Raw genomic sequence first — 19,666 nt, forward strand, 5'->3', positions numbered from 1 at the left:
CACCAAACCTAGAATAGGCCTATGTATCCAACTGCTTTGAAATGCAAACTGTTGTTTCACCTATTTGCACCATAATTTTGAATGATGAAAGTTACTGTCCAAGACCATGAAGTAATAAATACAAAATTATTTTTCCATCCAGACAGAAGTTTTTAATGACTACTATACTTGTTGAACCCTCAAACTAAGCAAATGAAAAATTAATCAATCAAATGGTCCACATACACCCCCCCCCCCCTCCAAATTACCTAAAAAATGATACAATTTCGGCTTTGGCAGAATCATTAATTGCATTCTCCAACATTTGTAATATTTGTCAATATATCAATAATTTTCTGCTCAATTAAAATCAATTACACAAATTTTGTCAATAGGATTTGGTAAAAAAGTAAGAAAAGTAGGAGAAAACTGAGAAAGTAGGACAAAAGTAGGAAAAGTAGGACGAGTGGGAGCCCTGCATCTATCTGTTATAAAAATAGTACAGCAATGTTTATATAAGGAATTGAAAAAAAATTGGAAATATTTATCTTGAATTGAAGAATATCAAATCATTTCATATTTTTCCTTCAGCTTTTATGCTATGCTCTATTGAGATTGTATATTTTGCAAGAAAAAATATGTATATTTTGTCCAAAATAATTCTATAGAGAGTAGAAAATGTTTTCACTATCATATTAAGTATTTATTCTTTGTATAACATAGTCATTTTAAACATTACATGCCCAATTAGCATGTGTATTTCCAATGGGAATTTTTGCATTGAAAAGCAATATTTAAGGTTTTTGACATGTTAAAAACTAACACACGTGAAAAACGTGCAACCCTGTACCGGGTATCCGGTAAGTCCTAATTTTACCTTTATCTGAAGTTTCTAAGCGCAATATTCACTGAAATATTTAAATCAAAAAATCGGAGGAAAGTTGGGGAAGAATTACATAAACTAGTAGATGCTTCTTTCTCACATTTATGCTGTTCTTCCCAAACTTTTCTTCGATTTTTGAATAAAAAAATATATCAACAAATATTGCACTTAGAAATGTGGATTTTTTTTTTGTTTTCGGGACAGTCAGGGCAACAATTTTTTAACTGGGTTCTTTAGAACAGGTTGTTGGTATAAAAATCTAGATTATTTTTTTTAATTTTATGATACACTGTATTTTCACTCTTGAAACTGGTACAGAGTGATTCTTGGACACATTTTGAGCTTTTTTTGAATTAGAACCATAACTCTGACAAAAAGTTGATGAGATGAAAAAGGCAGAATTAGGACTTTACAGGATACACTGTATATACAGAGAAAATTTTATATAACAATACCCTCTATACAACAATTATCTCCCATATAATGATATTAATCTCTGATCCTGATTCACTTTCCATGGTGTTAACATATGCCATCTAAATCGATAACTCTTTTATAATATGTTTTTCCGGCTCCTTTAATAACATTATATAGGCATTTCACTGTAGGTATAAAGACACAGAGAGGGTTTTAAATTATTTAAAAGTATACGTGTCCCTTCATGAATGATCCATTTCAATCTCATTCAGGTCATTTTCTTCAATTATTCTGATAGCGTTGTCACTGTGTTAAAAAGACATTTGTTTCATTAAAATTTGATTTGATGGCCTCAACAAAAGACTTTAAACTTCTATGATGTTATTTTCTGCTTCCAGAGATTCTCATTAACGAGTTCTGATGAATGAAACTTGAATAGCTCATCTACAACCTCAAAAATCAAACAGATTTCACCATTTCAAGCATATCTTGAATTCACATTGGGGAGGGGGGGGGGACAAGCATATAAAGTAAAGGTATATTGTTGGTTTTAATCTCAACTTTTCAAATACAAAATTTTTGAAAGTTCATTCTCAACAAATTAGAACTGGATATAAATAGATAGATTTTGTAAAGAAAATTGACAAAATTGAAAATTTATGAGTGGAAAGTGACAGCATTTCTCTGTATGTTACCATCTAATGGCTAGTGTCATCATGAGCATTCAGTGACAGTTCCGCATAGGGGAATTCAGTGACAGTTCTGCATAGGGGAATTCAGTGACAGTTTCGCATAGGGGAATTCAGTGAAAATTCCGCAAAATATGGGCCCTTCTCCCCTTTCTTTTTCTGTTTTTCTTCCTGTCTTTCCTACCATAAATGGGCTGGAAGTTATGAGAGAACTCATAGGCAGAGATAGACTTGGAAGTCTGGGGGCACGATGATGATGATGTCAATTAACATATACATACATATATTAGATCAGTGGACTCCACCTTTGACGCTGGGGGGTAATGCCCCACCCGTGAGGAGGCTGTATCCACATGAAATTGTGTCACTGGAATAGTCTTTCATGCATATTCGTGATTGAAATTATGGTAACATAATTTTCATAGTTTTAAACAAATGTTGTCATTCTGGAGTCACATATTCGTCTTTAAGGAAGAAAACATTTCTTTCATAGGTGAATGCATCATGTATGCTAAAATATTCAAATATTCACTTCATTTTTTACCCTAGTAGAAAAACCCCAGATCACAACACTTCCTTCTGAGGCTTGCACAGTAAATGCAGTAAAATTTGTTACATTCTTTTTCTACGCAGTGCACTACATGAAATTAGTTCTTCATTAAAACAATTGATCGTAATATTGGTTTTATTACATAATTATGTGTGTAAAGAAAATCTTTCAACACTTATTTTAATTTTATGTCAAAATGCATGTCTCTCATGGATGCATCACAAGCTAATAAACTGAATTGATTAAATGAAGAGAACAGAGGTGGTAATTTTATATTTATAAAATTTACCGACTTTAATTAGGAATTGTGGATAATCGCAGGTGAAAGTGATAAACAATTAAAATTCCCCATGAGCAGAAATGCACCAAGCAGATCTGTCTATACATCGTTACTATGCATGTAAAATATTATTTTCTGAAATTTTATATAGTAATCTTATTCTTAAAAAATTTTACTAATACAGTTGTATGATCTGAAATAAGCTATCAGTTATTGAATAAATACAGTAAAACCTGTCTTCAACAGAACTGCAAAAGACCAAGATTTTTTTTTTTCCGTTAAACACAGGTTTCCACTTAATAAAGGTTCAACTGAAATAATGAGTAAAAATATGTCACAATCTTGAAAAAATTGAAATAAAATAAAAATAAATTAATTGAAAATAAAGTAAATAATTGAAAAACAAATAAAGTAATTATTAATTGGTAAGTAATAGTTAATTATTAAATATTAATCACTTGATATGATACATTATTTATTAAAAATACATACACATACTGCATTTACTTCAGCATTACACTATATACAACAGTCCATTACATACATTAACTATTTGCATCGCCAAATAGTGAGTAAAAAATTAAAAACAGAGTACTATAAACAAACTATTTTTTATTTTTGCCAGTGGTCAATAACAGTTTTCTGCGTGCAGTTCACGCTCTTTTGCTGCCCGGCTTTCAGTCAACAGCTTCGTTCCAGAAATCATACAAAAAATGCCTGACTCATTATGCTATAAATCAAAATTTCTGCAGTCCTTTCAAGGTTTTGACAGCATCTGTGTAAAACTTCAGCCTATGCTGCTTTTTTCTGAAATGACACCTCATCTTCATCCTCTTCTTTTTGACTTTTTCTAAAATTTTCAATTAGAGTGTCGATATTTGTTGTGTCAGGTTCAGTTTGAACGTTGTTGTCTATGTTCATGTAATCTTCCACACTGCGATCACGGAAAGCTGCTTGCATGCAATTTTGTAAGTCCTGCATATATCAATTGTAAATTCAACCTTTGCACTGATTTCTCCCGTAGTAATGGCTGCTTTTCTGTAACAATTTCAGGAAGCAACTGCCTCACTGCTTATGACTTGTTAAAATCACAGCTTATATCAAGCCCATATAGCATTTCTTGCCATGTTATTCGTAACATGGGTGTTAGAAAGAATCAAAATTATTAAAATAGATGAAATTATTATGTTTTATAAGTTATCGATGTCAGGTTGTCACTATGGTCCTACAACGATGTGACTGTTAGGGCTCCAGCCTGGGGTGATTATTATTATTACTTTGTTCTTCTATGCCAGCGGTTCCCAACTGGGGGTACGCGAAAAGAAAATGGTAATGGTGGCCATCCATCTAAAAAAGAACAAAATAATTAAAAAACTTTTTAAAAGTAGGTAGAGGTTTTTACTAATATTGTCAGTTCTAATATATTGGCCTTCCCTATCAATAAAATCTTCTATAACAGAGGGGTTGTGTTCGCTGGAAGATTCTGCCTTCCCCCTCCCCCCTCCTCCTGCCCCCAACCTATGATCGGGATTCGTGAACTCCTTCTCGGCTCACTTTACTTCTGTGTTTTACATTTGATTGTTGGCACATACGGGCTGTGCATAAAAGCGAAGAATTAATTCGTGTTGTGTTATTAACTTTTTTTGTGGCGTTTGTATTGAGGCGTGTGCGTATTATTCCCACAATTTTCTGCGTCAACTTTTCTACCAAGATCTCAGTAACTTCAAGCAGATAGAGATGTTCTGGCTTGAACATGAGTAAGGACATTAATAGGAGAAGTTCCCCACTTTGCCACCCCGATCGTTGGACAGCACCACTGTACAGTCATACAACACAATTGGCTAACTTGGAGCCATCAAGAAAGCACAGCACACGGGCTTGTGTGAGTTATGTGCACCAAGCCGGTACCAACTTTTCTACCAAGCACCTACTACTCACGCGATTTGCGCTATGGATCAGTGGCTAAAAACTGGATCTGTGCGGAAGCAGACTGAAACACCGAAATGAAATACTGTTCACCTGTAAACATGAAAACATATTTTGAATCTTCCAAAAGTGATTCTACCAAAGCTACCGAGACCTCCTACTACATTAGCTATCGTATTGCGAGATGAGGAAAAAATCACACTATTGGTGAAAATATGCTGTCAGATGCATGTTTGCAGAGGAATAATGAGTTTAATATCTCTGTCAAATAATGCAATGTCTCGAAGAACACAGGACATGTCAGACGATGTTGAGAGCACAATCATAAGTCATGTCAAAGGTTGTGAATTTTTTTCTATCCAGGTTGACGAAAGTACCAACGTTTCGCACAATATTCTGTGCTACTTGTAATTGCTAAGCACTTGAAAAAGAACTCGAAGTAAAGCTTTTTATTTGTCACCCATTGAAGGGTCGTACGACTGCTAAAAACTTATTTGAAGCAATTGATCATTATTTCGTTGAAAAAGAATTCAATGGTCAAAATGCATTGGGCTCACGAGATGGAGGAAAATCCACGGAAGGTTGCTACTCAGACCGTCATGCATGCATGGCAGAAGTCTCTTCCAAAATGAAATGGACTCACTGCTATATTCATAGACAGATCCCTGCATCAAAACTGTTGCCTCCGAATTTGCAAAACGTTCTTGATGAAGCGATCAAACTTTTCAACTTTGTCAAGGTGAATCCTATCAACTACAGGTTGTTTAAATTGTTGTGGACAATGCCCGGGCCTCAAGAGAAGAGGGGACCTCACAAAAATGAGATCCGGTTGAAATTTTCTAGAATGTACCTGGTAGGGCCTCAGAAAAACCACTTGGTCCGGGGACCTCTTAAGACGGCCCTTGTTGTGAGAAGACATGGATATCCTTCACAATGCTTTGCTTTTGTACACCGAAGTTAGGTGGCTGTCCCAGGGTTAAGTCTTGACGTTGCTGTTCGAACTTCGGAACGAGGTAATCCTTTTTTTAGGAAGTGTTTAAAACACGTCACGATTTCTTGTCACAAGCCGAGCTAAATTTAACAGTCGGCCACTTGGAAGGATTAAAATCCTCGTTTGAAAAATATTTTTTAGAGCCGGGAATGGGTGATCATTGTACATCTAATCCTTTCAAAGAAGAGTTTTTTGAACCGGCTTCATTGTCGATTCCAGAAAAGGAGAAATTGCTAGAGCTTGCATCAGATACCACTCTGAAGAATATCTTCAATGGCGGAATGGTGAACCTAGTCAGTTTCTGGGCTTGCAGCGGTGGCGAATACGTTGAACTTTCTAGAAAAGCCATAATGTTTTTGTTGCCGTTTGTTAGCAATGAGCTCGTTGAACAGTGTTTTCTTCGCATACTTACATAAAAAATAGATATAGAAGCAAATTGAACACGCTCTAGATTTGAGTTTGTATTTATCCTCTTTTGAGCCTAATTTTTAAAAAAACTTTGTGATTCAATACAGTCCCAAACATCACATTAATTTTTTCCCCAAACTTTGTGTTAATTTGTTTGCTTACTTGGAAAATAAAAAAAGCTAAATAATGAAAAAATAGATTTTTTCATTATTTAGCTTTTAATTTAATTAAACATGTACCTTTTTTTTAAGTTTTCCGAAAACTGTAATGGGTGAAACAGATTGGAAGGGGCAGTCCGGAGGATTCGGGGTTGGGGGTATGTGGAAAGGAACCGAGCCAGCTGGGGGTACGCGGACTGAAAAAGGTTGGGAACCACTGTTCTACGCTATAAATACCATAAAGGACAAATGAAAAGTCTGGCCTGGAGGACCTGCCAAAGATCCCAGCCCAGTGGGGCAGTGGTAAGATTCTCGTCTTCTACTATGGAGGTTACCATCAAGGTCCACAGGTTTAAATCCAGGCAAAGAGCATCAGGAACAAGTTTACATACTGAGTCTGGAGACCACTGATAGAAGGCGCCTTCATTTGACACTCAACTCCACTGGTTGGAAATTGCAGTATGGCAATATGAGACAGGGTTGGTGTGCAGTACCATAACTCAGTGGCCCTGTTGCAGAAAATGGGTGGCCATGGCCACTGAAATGGCCGTTTCACAGGTTTTACTGTATATTAATTTTTTTTAATTTGGAATAGATAGATATATAAGGAACTATATGTCTAATTCCAACATCTCTCTTCAGATACATTTGAAATATGTAAACTTCTATAAAAATATTGTCTGGATATCTGGTTTCTCTATAACAAATTTTTTCAATGGAACAAAAGGACTTAAAAAAAATGAAGACTCGACTGTATATGATATATATTTTGAATAAGCTGTCACCTGTTTCTTCAATTTGGAGTGAGTGTCTTTCAATATTTCAAATAATAATAATAATTACAATTTTTGTTCGGAGAAAGATTTAAAAATTAATGAGATACAGCAAAAACTTTTAAAGAAAGTTACTTTTCTGTGAAAATAATCAAATTCCTCTTTTTCTAAATGAGTAGGCAGATAATTACTACATTTGCAGAATAGACTAACTTACCTCAGAGATACCATTTTTTCCAGTCAACTAAAGAAGTCAGGAAAAAAATCATCAGAAATCACAGAATAAAAAAAAAAGGTATTTTATGAAAAATATTGTGAACAATATTTTTTTTGATGAATTTCTGCTTTTAAAAAGTGCAATATGATGACATAAAAAAAATTAAACCATACCAATAGTCTCACTTGATCCAGCTAAAAAAAATAAGAAAAAAAAATCAAAAATTCCAATGAAAAAAACCATATGCATTTAACGCAGAAACATGTCAATCTATTTTTCTTCCAAATCTTCCCACCCCCCATAAAAAATTAATTTTCAATTTTTTTAACATTGAGACAAAGGTCATAAAAATTAGAATGACAAAAATTTTAGAAATTACGCACATATTGTGTTCTAAGTCCTGTTGTCAGAGAGCACAATAACAGTTTAATTAGATGAATAACATTCTTCATATCTGATTCTTTAGATAGTAGTTTCCACATCTTTGTTTCAGGTACACCTGAAATTTTATTTAACAAAAAAAAAATACAGTGTATCAAAAAATGAAAGATTTGATTGAATAAACTCTTTCAGATATATATATTAGCGTATATTTGAAAACAACACACTACCTCATTTACAGGTAATTGCTTCCAATGTTTTTATTGAGTTCACAGAGTTCATAGGATACGACACAATTATTTTTCATAAAAAAAAACCATTGTTATGAGTCCATTTATTATTGTTTCATTATTGAACATTATGTAATCCATTATTGTTTCATCTTTTTAATTTGTCAAACAACTTATGCGAGGTTTTAAGGTGTTCATCATTGTATGAATAGTTTAACTGAATAGTCCAAAATTGAGTCACAAGTCATTATTTACAGCTTTAAGGTATGGGTTGTTAAAATCTATCATAAACTTATCTAATGTCAAAGCTAAAAAATTTCTCTAATTTTTCATAAAACTTTTATTCTACTTCAGTCATATCAATAATTTTGATTCTTCCACTAATTGTAAGAAACACATCTTCTTTTAGGTTTAGAAGCCGTTTTGAGAGAAAAAAACATAATAAACATTTTTACACAAGGGTTGATTTTTTTAGTAGTGGCACTGCCATCAAGACATGTGCAATGTTGATACATACTAACATTGCCTCACACTAATGAAATTTCCCTCCTCACTTCATGCATTTATGCAATCACAATAAGAACAAAGACTAATTGTCAGCAAGCAGTTTCACTCCCAATGAAGAACAGATGGCAGGACTGCTTGAACACAGAACATGAATAACTCTGACATAAATATGTTAGGGCCATGCACATATAAATACAAATACAAAGGCAAATTGCCCATCAAGGTGGCTGAAAAAAAGATGCCCATAAAATGTACCAATTCATTACAAATTTCCCCAGAGCAACCTTTATGAGGTACATCTATAGTTTAGTAGTAGAAGTCTAATATAATATAGCCATGATATTTTCAAAGCAAAAGCAGCAAGACTGGAATAACGATTGGATGAGAAAGATGTTATACAGCATAATAGTATTACCAAGGATTCCAAGAAACTTTCACACAGGTATAATCATGAATTTGTAAAACAGTAGAATGATGCATAAAAGCCTCCAACTAAGGATGCTCCAACATTCAAGTACTTGTGCGTTTAACCCTTAGCCAGTGTTAAAAACCATCCAAGTATATATTTCAAGCTTCTAGTATGAAGGAGACACTTTGTGGTACAATGCACGCCGCTTAATGTAATCACATCAGGACTCTCAGTTTCTGATAACAATAACTGATAACTGTATCCGAAAAAATCCTTGTTATCAGTAGGATGACCATATGTCCCACGTGGTTGAATGAAGTGTATGGAAATGGGACAACTCTGTTTTTCTTTACCCCATAACAGATTTAAAAATGTTGATTTGTTGGTTTCCATATGCTAAATATTTTCAAATTGTGAATTTTTTTGCAATTGTTTTTTAAAAAAGGATTTTTTCCCCTTCAAGATAAAATCTTTTTATTTTTATTCAGAAATTGTAAGGAAATGCCTAATGTGTGTATTACGAATCACAATATTTTTATAACAGTATGCTCCAATAGATTCCCTCATGTAAGTCTTCCAGTCGAGGAAATATGGTCAGTTGAAAGAAACTGACCAAAAACTGAAGAAAGGGACTTTGTTTTTACCTTAACACATTACTTTACCAAAAAGTGAAACACTGTAGGAAAAAAATTCCAAAAGAAATGATACACATATATAGCAGCTATTACGGTCTGATTAGGAACTGAATACAGAAATTTTGATCAATAAGGGAGCCTTGTGACCACCTACAGTCTTGAGAATTGATAACAATAAGTTGTATGGGAAAAAAAGCCTGGTTCAACCATAGCTTCAAAATGTGCAAAAAGAAAAACTTTAGATGAAAAAAACTGAGAACATAAACAAATTTCTTCCCATATTATAATATTGGTCAATTCCATACTTTGCTAAAGTGATTACAATTTCTCAATGATAACATTATTCGTGATTGCCATCTACTGTGTTTGCTTCAGAACCATTGTAGACATTTTTCACCAACATATTTGGCAGTGCCATCCACATTCAAGAGCTTTGTCATAACTGGTACTGTTTTACGAAATACAGTAAAAGTCTATTATAATGACAGTTCACAATCAGAGGGAAGATTATTATAACAGACTTTCCCGTTATAAACAAATCTTAGTTCTTTGGACTTTAGAAACATATAAATTGGAAAGAAAACAAACTAGGAAAATTTATTTTTCCTTTTATTTTGAAGTACTTTTGCTGAGATATACAGCTAGAGTTAATTGCTTATTCATATTAGGTGGGGAGCGAAGTTCTTGCCAGAAATTTATTATTTGGAAAAAAGAACATGAAAAAAAGAACAAGAAATATATTTTCTGAAGAAAGTCATAGAAGATTATTCCACGGTTACCCCACCAGACAGACAAAATGACCTCCTTGTGTGTCAGTGTGCCCCTGACAACCTTTTTCCCTCTTAGCACCGGGCAATTTCCAGTAGGATTGTGGAGATACTGATTCTACTATGGGCATTCCCCTCCACAATCCTACAGGAGAAACCGTATCAGGAGAATCAGTATCCTACTGTTTTGGAACTTACAGTGGACACCCCTGAGATGAGATTCATTGCAGTTGCAGCCCTGAAAGTACTAAGTTTTGATTTTCAATAGAACATAATGATGTGACAAATTTTAGATTTTTCAACAGACATTTCACACCATCCTATATTACACCTATAAGTTGTGAACGACGAACAAAATTTTGCATACTACTAGAACACACTTTAGCATTTCCAAAACATATAAGATTATGCAAATTAGACTGTAAAAATGACTACTGCAGTTCGTCTGGCAATACCAATCATTAATGGCAAGAACTTTGTTCAACTAATACGCAATGTTGATTGTATAACAAAAAGAAACCGAAGTTGACGATAATGAAAAGCCAAATGTTTTTGTGATTTTACTTTTTGTTTCATTGTTTTTTTTCATCATTGGAATAAAATCTGAAGTTTTATTTCAATTAGTAAACTTTTCATTTTTCTTTCCATAGCAAAAAAAAAATCTAAAAATAATTGGAGACTATCTTACTCATGTAATTTCAGCGTAAAAAAAATCTGCAAGATCTGGCAGGGAAAAACAACTAATCGCAGAGAAAATTATTGACTTGTTTGCCCTGTGTCCAGTTTCATAAGATTCCAAGAAAGGAGGGAAGGGATTTTTCCAGTCAAAACCAAAGGTTGTACACTATCTGCCCAACCAACACACCTACAGGTGTGTGCTTTGTGTTTTCAACCTCCTATACATATAACAAGAAAATAAGATACAGTATGTGGTCCTCTTATCTGTTAGGAGGTACTGGCAAATGTGCAAATAAGATGGAGAGATTGTAAAAGAAAATGTCACTCTTTCTGATTCATATTATGTATAATTCTTAAAGAAAACAGAAATCATGCTTTTGAAGAATTTCTGTTGTTGTATAGCGATTGTGTTCTGGTTTTCATAAATAAATCACCAAAAGCGAATATTTTTCGTATCTTTAACATTAGCTGTTGACAATCACTTGCACATTTCTCATAATAGCAAGATTCCCGTTATAAACCATACTCATTACAATAGACTTTTACATGATACTAATACCAGGCCAGAAAAAAGCAAAAGCATGTGTATGTATATATATGCACATGATGTTTAAGTCCCCTTTCAACCCCTTTTTGACTGACGTTGCATTTGCGCAATGCTTTGTTAAAAAAAAATGCAATTAATTTTCTTACAAAATTTTGTTTGAAATAAGCATTTTTGGAAATTAAAAGTGTCTAACGAGTGCCACAGTATTTTTAAAACTTTGTTTATGAAGAAATTTTATTTTTTATGACTTTTCAAAAATGAAATTTTGGAAATTTTATCATAATTACAAATCTGGAAATTTTTTTACCATGAACAGAAATAAATTTTTTAAAAATAGAAAAAAAAAGTTTTTCCTTAATGTGGGCTTTTTGACAAAAAATGTGGCATGATAAAAAATTTTTTGTCATGTGGCACATGAGATTTCCAAAAATATTTTAATTGAGTTAAAATATTTTAAATGAAATTACTTTATATTACTTAAAAAGTAATTAATTGGAAATACATATTAATTACAAAGAAAAGCGTGCTAAATTAACATCCAATTTTTTTAAACTTCTCAAATATATTATTTAAGTAACTAGTTATCATATACAAAAAAATTGTGCACTTTGGTCATGAATTAGAGCAGCGGTTCTCAACCATTTTTGACTTACGGAGCCCGTTTTGGTATATAATTTCTAAGGCAGAGCCCCGTGGGCCCATTTTTTATTTATTCATCAAAGTTGCTGATTTATTTTTATTATTCAAAAATATTTATATTTATTATTTTTTTTAATTTACTGTTTTTTTTATTTTCCTTGAGTTACCGCTGAGCCCCAAGGGTGGGCTCCGTGGAGCGCCGGTTGAGAACCGCTGAATTAAAGGAATGGTCAAAAATGGGTTAAAAAGTTTTTTTTTTCTTTTTTCCAGTCTTTTTTGCAATACTTGCCTTCAACTTTTTTTGTCACAAATGCTTTCTGTGGAAATGCATTTCTGTGGTACAGCCATGTTGATATCATCATAAAAATATGCCTTTTGGTAAGTGCTTCTGGTTGTTTTAATCTAAGAACTTCTTCAAGACACTGAAAATTTTGCAAATAAAAATGACAGCATGACTTATAGAAAATGACAAAGTTTTTAAAAGTTTTATTCAATTTATTTTGCTAGAAATTAATTGATTAAGTTAATTTCTGACATGACAGGTGTGAAAACATGATCACACTGTGACCTCAACCAGGGTTGTTTGGTTTTAACCAAGTGGTTTTTTTTAAAAAAACCAAATAAAAGTGGCCTAAATATAATTTTTTTTCCTTGAAAAATATCATATTGGTTTATTATTAGTCAAAATTTTTCCTTTTTACCACATTTTATATTCTTGGGGTACATTCTGATGGTATATCTTTAAATGGCATAAGATGTTATAAGTGGTTTTTTTTTTCAGAAAGTCTCATAAAAGTTTCCTGAATATATGTATGAAGTATACTGGAATTTATATCGATGTTCTTGAAGCTTTACCATATCGATCACAGTTTTTCTATTTTTGATGTTAAGCCTTATTCTGCATCTAACCAGTCGATGATCACTTCATGTATTGAATTTGTTGAGAACACTGCAGTCTTGGATCATATGCTTCTTATTAGATAGGATGTAGTCGATCTCACTAGTTATTCCAGTTGGGCTTCTCCAGGTTCACTTCTTTGGGGTTTCTTCTTAAAAAATGAATTCATAATACATAACTGTTCGCTCTCTGCAAATTCGATGAGTCAGTTTCCTCTGTCATTTCGTACACCGTAACCATGACTTCCAACTGAGCTTTCACCATTTCTTCTTTCTCCAATTCTGGCATTGAAGTCACCCATTACTATCTTGATATGATGGTTTCTTTTATATACTATGCAGCTTGTCTAGTTCTTCATATAAAAGTCTTCTACTTCTTCCTCAGAATAGCTTGTTGTTGGTGCATAGATTTGTATAATCTGTATACGGTGTCTGCTTGATATTTGCATAACCAGCTTTGCAACTCTATCAAATGTACTATCTAACTCAACTATGCGATCTTTCCATTTTTTATGAATGAGAAATCCTACTCGACTGGTTCTGCCATTATTTGTTCCCCTGTAGTAAAATACATGTACACTGGCAAGTTTGATTTTCTCCTCTCGTTTTCTTCTTATTTCACAGATGCCTAAGATGTCCCAACTTATTATTTCCAGTTCTTCTTCCAACTCCAATGCAAACGATTTTCTAAAGAAAGAGATCGTCCATTATACGCGGCCAAGGTCATCATCTTATGGCAGCCTGGTCCAACCCAGAGATTCTTAGCACCCTCTGTCTTCATGTCTTGCTGGTTGCTGCCATAACCAGAGACACTCAGACTGCTGGGGACTGAAGGTCTTAGTTTATTGACAGAGTTCATATTTCTTTTTTAGAGGGTTTCTGGCAGTAATCCTCCATGCTGGCCAGTGCAGGTTAGAGGAAGCCCATCCTCGTTCATCCACCACATGTTAAACATGGATACTTACAAGCTGCACCACGAAAAGGTGCGGATTGGACTTTAAGCTTCTGCTCCTAGTCGATTCCTTTAAGTCCTCATAATGAGGCAATTAAAGGGTCTTCTCCTAGGTAACAAGTAAAGATTATTCAACAGCCCTTAAAGTTATATACAGAAGCATAAATTTCTCATTCTTACCACATTTTCTAACCTTTGGCTACATTCTGATGCTCTATATCTTAAGCGAATTCATGAATAAGGATTGCATCATACATCTAAATGTAGTGGTGTATTATCTCACAGGGTTTCTTTTTCCCTTCTCAAAGAAGCAGCAACAGTAGTGACACCATCATGCTAGGGGCAGGTGGTCCTATAATCCAATAAAGACACCAGCTGTCCTTAAAGGACAAAGACTAGTGTACTAGTAGTTACATTACCTCACAGACATTTTTATTTTCTTTCCCACAAGAAGTAGCACATCTCCTACTGTATATCTCCCAGTCTTAATATTCAATAGTTTTTTTGTTATGCTTTCATGGTAAGCCCACTTAATCAAGGTTCTACTGTATAATAATAGATTTATGAAAAATAATCAGCTATATACAGGGTGATTATAATTAAAGTTTTGATTCCAAAACTATTCAGTAAGAACTACTGGTCAGAATGACTTGAAAATTTGCACAGATATTCCTGAAGCAATGGAAGTTTCTTTTGCAAAAGGAAAAAAAAAGTGCAAGTAGTGCAAAATGTGCAAGTAGATGATGCTGTACTTGGCCGAGCAGTATGATCTATTTTGTGCAACCACATGATTTCGGCACTTCCACAGCATCAGTATGTGGATGGAACATCTATCAAGATGCACATTGCAATACCAGCACAGCAGCTGCTGAAGACCCATTTTGACAATAACAGGATGCAACTTCACCCTTGGAACTTCTGGCTGTGTGTGTGTGGGGGGGGGGAGGGGGGGGGGAAGTACCTCAAAATTTTATGAAGAGTGGCCAGATTTCAATTGCAAACTTTGGCGAATTGCAATCTCCAGCGCATCCCCTATATGTTAGAAGTTCCACAGGAATATTAACATGCGGGCACATTTGTTTAATAAAGGTGAATTGCAAGCAGGGGCGTCAGAAGTGTTTAGAACCTGTGGGTGCTTGTCTTGAGTTTCATGTGGGAAACTTTGATATCAAAATAAATTTTAGGGGTGCTCGGATCCACTCTATAAATTTCTGCAGTATCCCCCATCTCCGACACCACTGATTGCAAGCGCATCCACATCATGGCATACTCTGATCTGTTGTTGAACAAGAATTTTTGTGTTTTCACCTCATAGCCAAAATACATACAGTGTGGACAACATATTTAACATTTCTTAAGTAAGTTGTAATTATTTGTTCAATTACTTCGTTCTTTTTTTTTTTTGTGATGTGTCCATGAATTATGAAATCGTGCAATGCTATAATTAAGTTATCATTTTGCCATGACTGGCTATCGTTTCTATTCTGCAAGCAAATTTCCCACGTGTTGGATGATGTCATTAATTTTTCATTTTTAAGTATTTTTTTCCCCTTTACCAAATACAATTCCATTTCTTCAGGAATATTCATGTCAATTTTCAAGTCATTCTGACAATCGTTCTTTTTTGCAGTGTTTTGAAATCAGAACCTTAGTTATACACACCATGTATATCGTAAATCATTACTAATTAATCAGCATTATTTATTGCTTTATTAAATATACAGTAAAACCTCGCTAAGTCGCCACCCTGATAAGTCGTCACTCCGGTTAAGTCGTCATTTTTCTTCATGCCCTTCCACCTCTCATAGACAACAATGTTATTAAACCCTCGTTTACTCGTCGCTAATTTCGGTTAACTCGTCACTATGAAAAAATTTGAGAAAGTGGAACAGACTATTTTTATGGCTCCCATTAAAAAAAGAGCTTGTTAACAGCATTGCCATATGCTTAAAAGTCATCATAAAATCCTACATACCCAAACGGAGCAGGTTAAGTAACGAAAGTTACGCTGGGGAAGTTCATTTCCCGACTAAGGTTTTTGGAATGTTGGGGACTGTTCAAGCTAGATCTCATTTCTGCCTGGGCTCCATTGGAGAAACTGGACAAACCGCAAGACATAGAAGCTCTGTCGCAAGAAGCACTTCGCCCCACCCTCGGGGGCAGGTCATCGCCGGCAAAACCAAAATTTATTGATATGTCAAAGATTACATATAGTGCAAGGAAATCAAAAATTATGTAAATCAAATAAATCAAGTTAAAGTCAAAGTGCAATGCGGCTACGGATAATAAATAATCATAGAAAGCATGGACTCTACTAATTTAGGGCTTGAAATTTAAACAAAATATCTTTGTTGAAAAAAATCAGTGATTCTTTCCCAAGTTGAAGTCTTCTGTTTACTTTTCTCGGTCCAGGGCCCCTCCACAAAGTCAAAAGTGTTCGAGATTACTTTGTAGTTGCATCATGAACTACTGATGAAGAATTCAAACACTAAAATTAAATTTGATGTATATGTAAAATTAATGTGCAATAGAGAGTTTCTATTACGAAGAAAAGCTACCTATTCTAACAGCTGCTCTGTTGGTCTATAAATTAAAAATTACTAGTTTGAATCAAAGTGTACAGTACATTTCACCACAATAATTTAAATAATAGGAGATAAAAAAGATAAAAAATTGCTATTATTTTTTTCTTTCACAATCTATAAATTTTATTAATACTGTTATTTTGATTCATTTTACTTTAATAAATGTCATATTACTTCAAATTTATAAGATTTTCATAACATCGCACATTAAATCTGATGGCACTCCGCTTAATTCGTCACTTCGCTTAAGCCGTCATAATTTTTCGATAACTTGAGGTGACGACTTATCGAGATTTTACTGTATTATATTCCCCTAATTTTCAATATAGTTTTTTGCAAAATAGCTTCCTAATTAAGAATAATGAAAGTAACTGGAGAAAACATCTTTATAATATATATGATTAATAATATGAAAAGAATTTTCAAACACAAAGTTATCCATTGAGTTAAGCAAAAAATAATTAAATTGCAAAAGTTTATTTTGTTAAAATGTAAGAAATATTTACTAACTAATTAATTTGGTAGTAGTGTTAATTACATAAATAAACATTTTATTTTAATTAATTATTTAGAAGTTTGAATTATTTTTCAGAAATTTTATTGTTTTTAACGTTAATACTATTTAAAACAAGAAAACCTGTTTAAACCAAAAAACCCAGTTTTTGGTTTTTTTTTTAAAAAAAAAACATTTTTTTTACCAACTCTGACCTCAACCCTAATAAGGATCACGAAATGCATTCGAAAGACGATATCAATTCATATTGAGAACCGAATAAACAAGCCAATAAGAATAAAATAATGGCTTATTACTGTAGCACACACACACACAAATAAGTGTTTTGACCAATAATTTGTTAATAACGATGAAAATTGAGCACTTATTTATTGCCTTCAAAATAAAAATACTTTCTTTGCAAAAGACTCTTTTTTGAAGCTTATTATTAACATTTTACAGTGTTAAAATTAAATAGCTTCTGTTAATAACAAAAGATTATGACACAAAAAACGTACAGTCGACATGCATTATAATGACAACACCCCACGTTATAACCACCATTCCAATGACTGGTAGGATAAGTTCCAAATGCTTGCATACAAAAACTATCATATTTTTACTTTCGATATAATGACCCTCCCAATATAACATCTGTTTTCAATGGGACAAAGGGGGGGTCATTATATCGAGCATCGACTGTAAAATGAAACTTGAATTATGAGTGTTCCCAAGATGAGAAAAAATTCTGAACAAGTTTTTGATTTGATAAAAAAACAATGTCCCACAATACATATAACAAGTTTTCTTGGATGAGAACTAGTTTACAAGAGTCTTTGCATATTTGCATTATCAATCAAATGTTGTGTGATCACAGGTTCTTTTTCCTCTCACTGAATGAATGAACGAAAGAATCAGCTACAGGACTTATCCCGTTGCCGAGATTTCTTCCAGCCCAGCTTAGTTTAAGAGTCTGGAACAAAGTATGTATATCTAATAATCTGAGTGCGTATGTAGTGTTGTGTCTGATTTTTCAGTGCTGTCATCTCTCTATTTCAAATTGTGAGTGATGTGTAAAGTTTGAATATTTGTACCATTGTAGGCTTGTTGCTTTCTGTGGCGAGACTTTTCAATGGGGGATCATTTCTTTTCTTCTCACTGCATGCAAGGCTATTTTAACAAATTAAGAGAGCTCAGGCCAAACAGGCTCTTTCTATTACTTTAATAAAATATTATATGTATATATTAGGACTGGTCTGATTAATTGATTAATCAGGGTTGGTTAATCGATCAATTGTTAATTGCAGTTAAAAATTTAGTTGAGTTAATTGACTGGATCAATTTGATAAAAAAAAATTATTAAAATTTTGTGGATTAACATGATTTGTTTGAAAAAACTGATTAGATATGTTTTATAAATCATGTTCTATGCAGAACATTTTGGATAAGTGACCAAATTAAAAATGTTTGAATCAATATTTTGGGTCAAATTTGATTCAATGAAAGAACATTTCTATGATTCTTATATATATTCTGATATATTTCTACAATTCTATGCAGAACATTTTGGATAAGTGACCAAATTAAAAATGTTTGAATCAATATTTTGGGTCAAATTTGATTCAATGAAAATGGGTGACTTCAATTTCAAATTGAGTGCGATTAGAGTTTTAGAAGACAAGATCAAAATTTATTGTCTCCACTATGAACTGTAGTTTTTCGTATTCTTGGGAACATCAGCTCATTTCTTCACAAGTACCATTCGAGAGGAGTTTCTCAGAGAAAACAATCAACAGTATAATCAAAAGTAGTTTTGAAATCTGTGAATAACCAAAAATAGCAGTTTAAAAAAACGAAAGGATCCAAGTGATGATATTAAAAGTTTTGTGTGGCAATTATTATGTTCAGCATATCAAATTGCTTGAGGCAGGCGGCCTCAATTTCTTAACCTATTCCTATATATGTTTACATCTACTGCATAGGTGAGTGGGAATGAAGAAATAATATTTTAGAAGTAGCTTAACATTATCAAAGTTTGCAGCATGATTTTCTACCATGACAAATGATTTTAATCATGAGCATGCATGAATATTTGTAAACAATTAAATTATGAGTGAATAAAATGCTTACCTCTCTTTCTAGACATCTGACTTGAACAGCCATATCTGAAAAGAACCGAATTCAAATCAGAATTCAGACTTTTGCAAAATTTTGAAGTAGAGATGTGAGGTGAGAATATTCTCTGAGAACAAGAATATTCTGAGAATATTCTCCTGGATGTAAAAATTGGAGAATAATCGAGAATATTCATTTTTCTTTTAAATAATTTAAATTTTTTACTAATTTTGTTTGTATTGTGAAATATAAATCAGTTTTCATTGCCTGAAACATTTACAACAAAACAATTTTTCATATAATCACCACAATGACAACTTTTTAGTTCGAGAATACTCTCAGAATATTCAGGTCATGATGAGAGGTTTTAAAAGTTTGGTTATAAAGATTTTAGAAACCATTAAATTAAAACCTTACAAAATTATTTTAAAATTAGATAAATTTTCAGAAATAAGTTCACAACACAAAAGAAATTAAATCAAAGTTGATTGATAAAGGAAGCAATTATTATACAATCATATTCATTCTAAGAAGATACAGAACTGTTGTTTTTTCAATGC

At 33.1% G+C, this 19,666-nt stretch overlaps 1 protein-coding gene across 2 annotated transcripts in view; it reads right to left on the minus strand.

The window, feature by feature from the left end:
• The window catches only part of LOC149069073 (HORMA domain-containing protein 1-like), a 64,606-nt gene that overhangs the window by 37,300 nt on the left and 7,640 nt on the right, over positions 1-19,666 (minus strand). For both annotated transcript variants that reach the window (XM_089250639.1, XM_089250638.1), the window contains exons 3-7: positions 19,122-19,156; positions 12,354-12,486; positions 7,655-7,770; positions 7,445-7,465; positions 7,272-7,298 (exon numbers count right to left, since the gene is read on the minus strand). In XM_089250639.1, the coding sequence (XP_089106765.1) occupies positions 7,272-7,298; positions 7,445-7,465; positions 7,655-7,770; positions 12,354-12,486; positions 19,122-19,154 (330 nt within the window). In that variant the 5' untranslated portion in view covers positions 19,155-19,156. The remainder of the gene's footprint in view (positions 1-7,271; positions 7,299-7,444; positions 7,466-7,654; positions 7,771-12,353; positions 12,487-19,121; positions 19,157-19,666) is intronic.

The sequence above is a fragment of the Pholcus phalangioides genome, unplaced genomic scaffold (assembly GCF_987345545.1).
Source record: "Pholcus phalangioides strain wild (caught in Gottingen) unplaced genomic scaffold, Ppha-v1.0 ptg000024l_1, whole genome shotgun sequence".
NCBI classification, from domain to species: Eukaryota; Metazoa; Arthropoda; class Arachnida; order Araneae; family Pholcidae; genus Pholcus; species Pholcus phalangioides.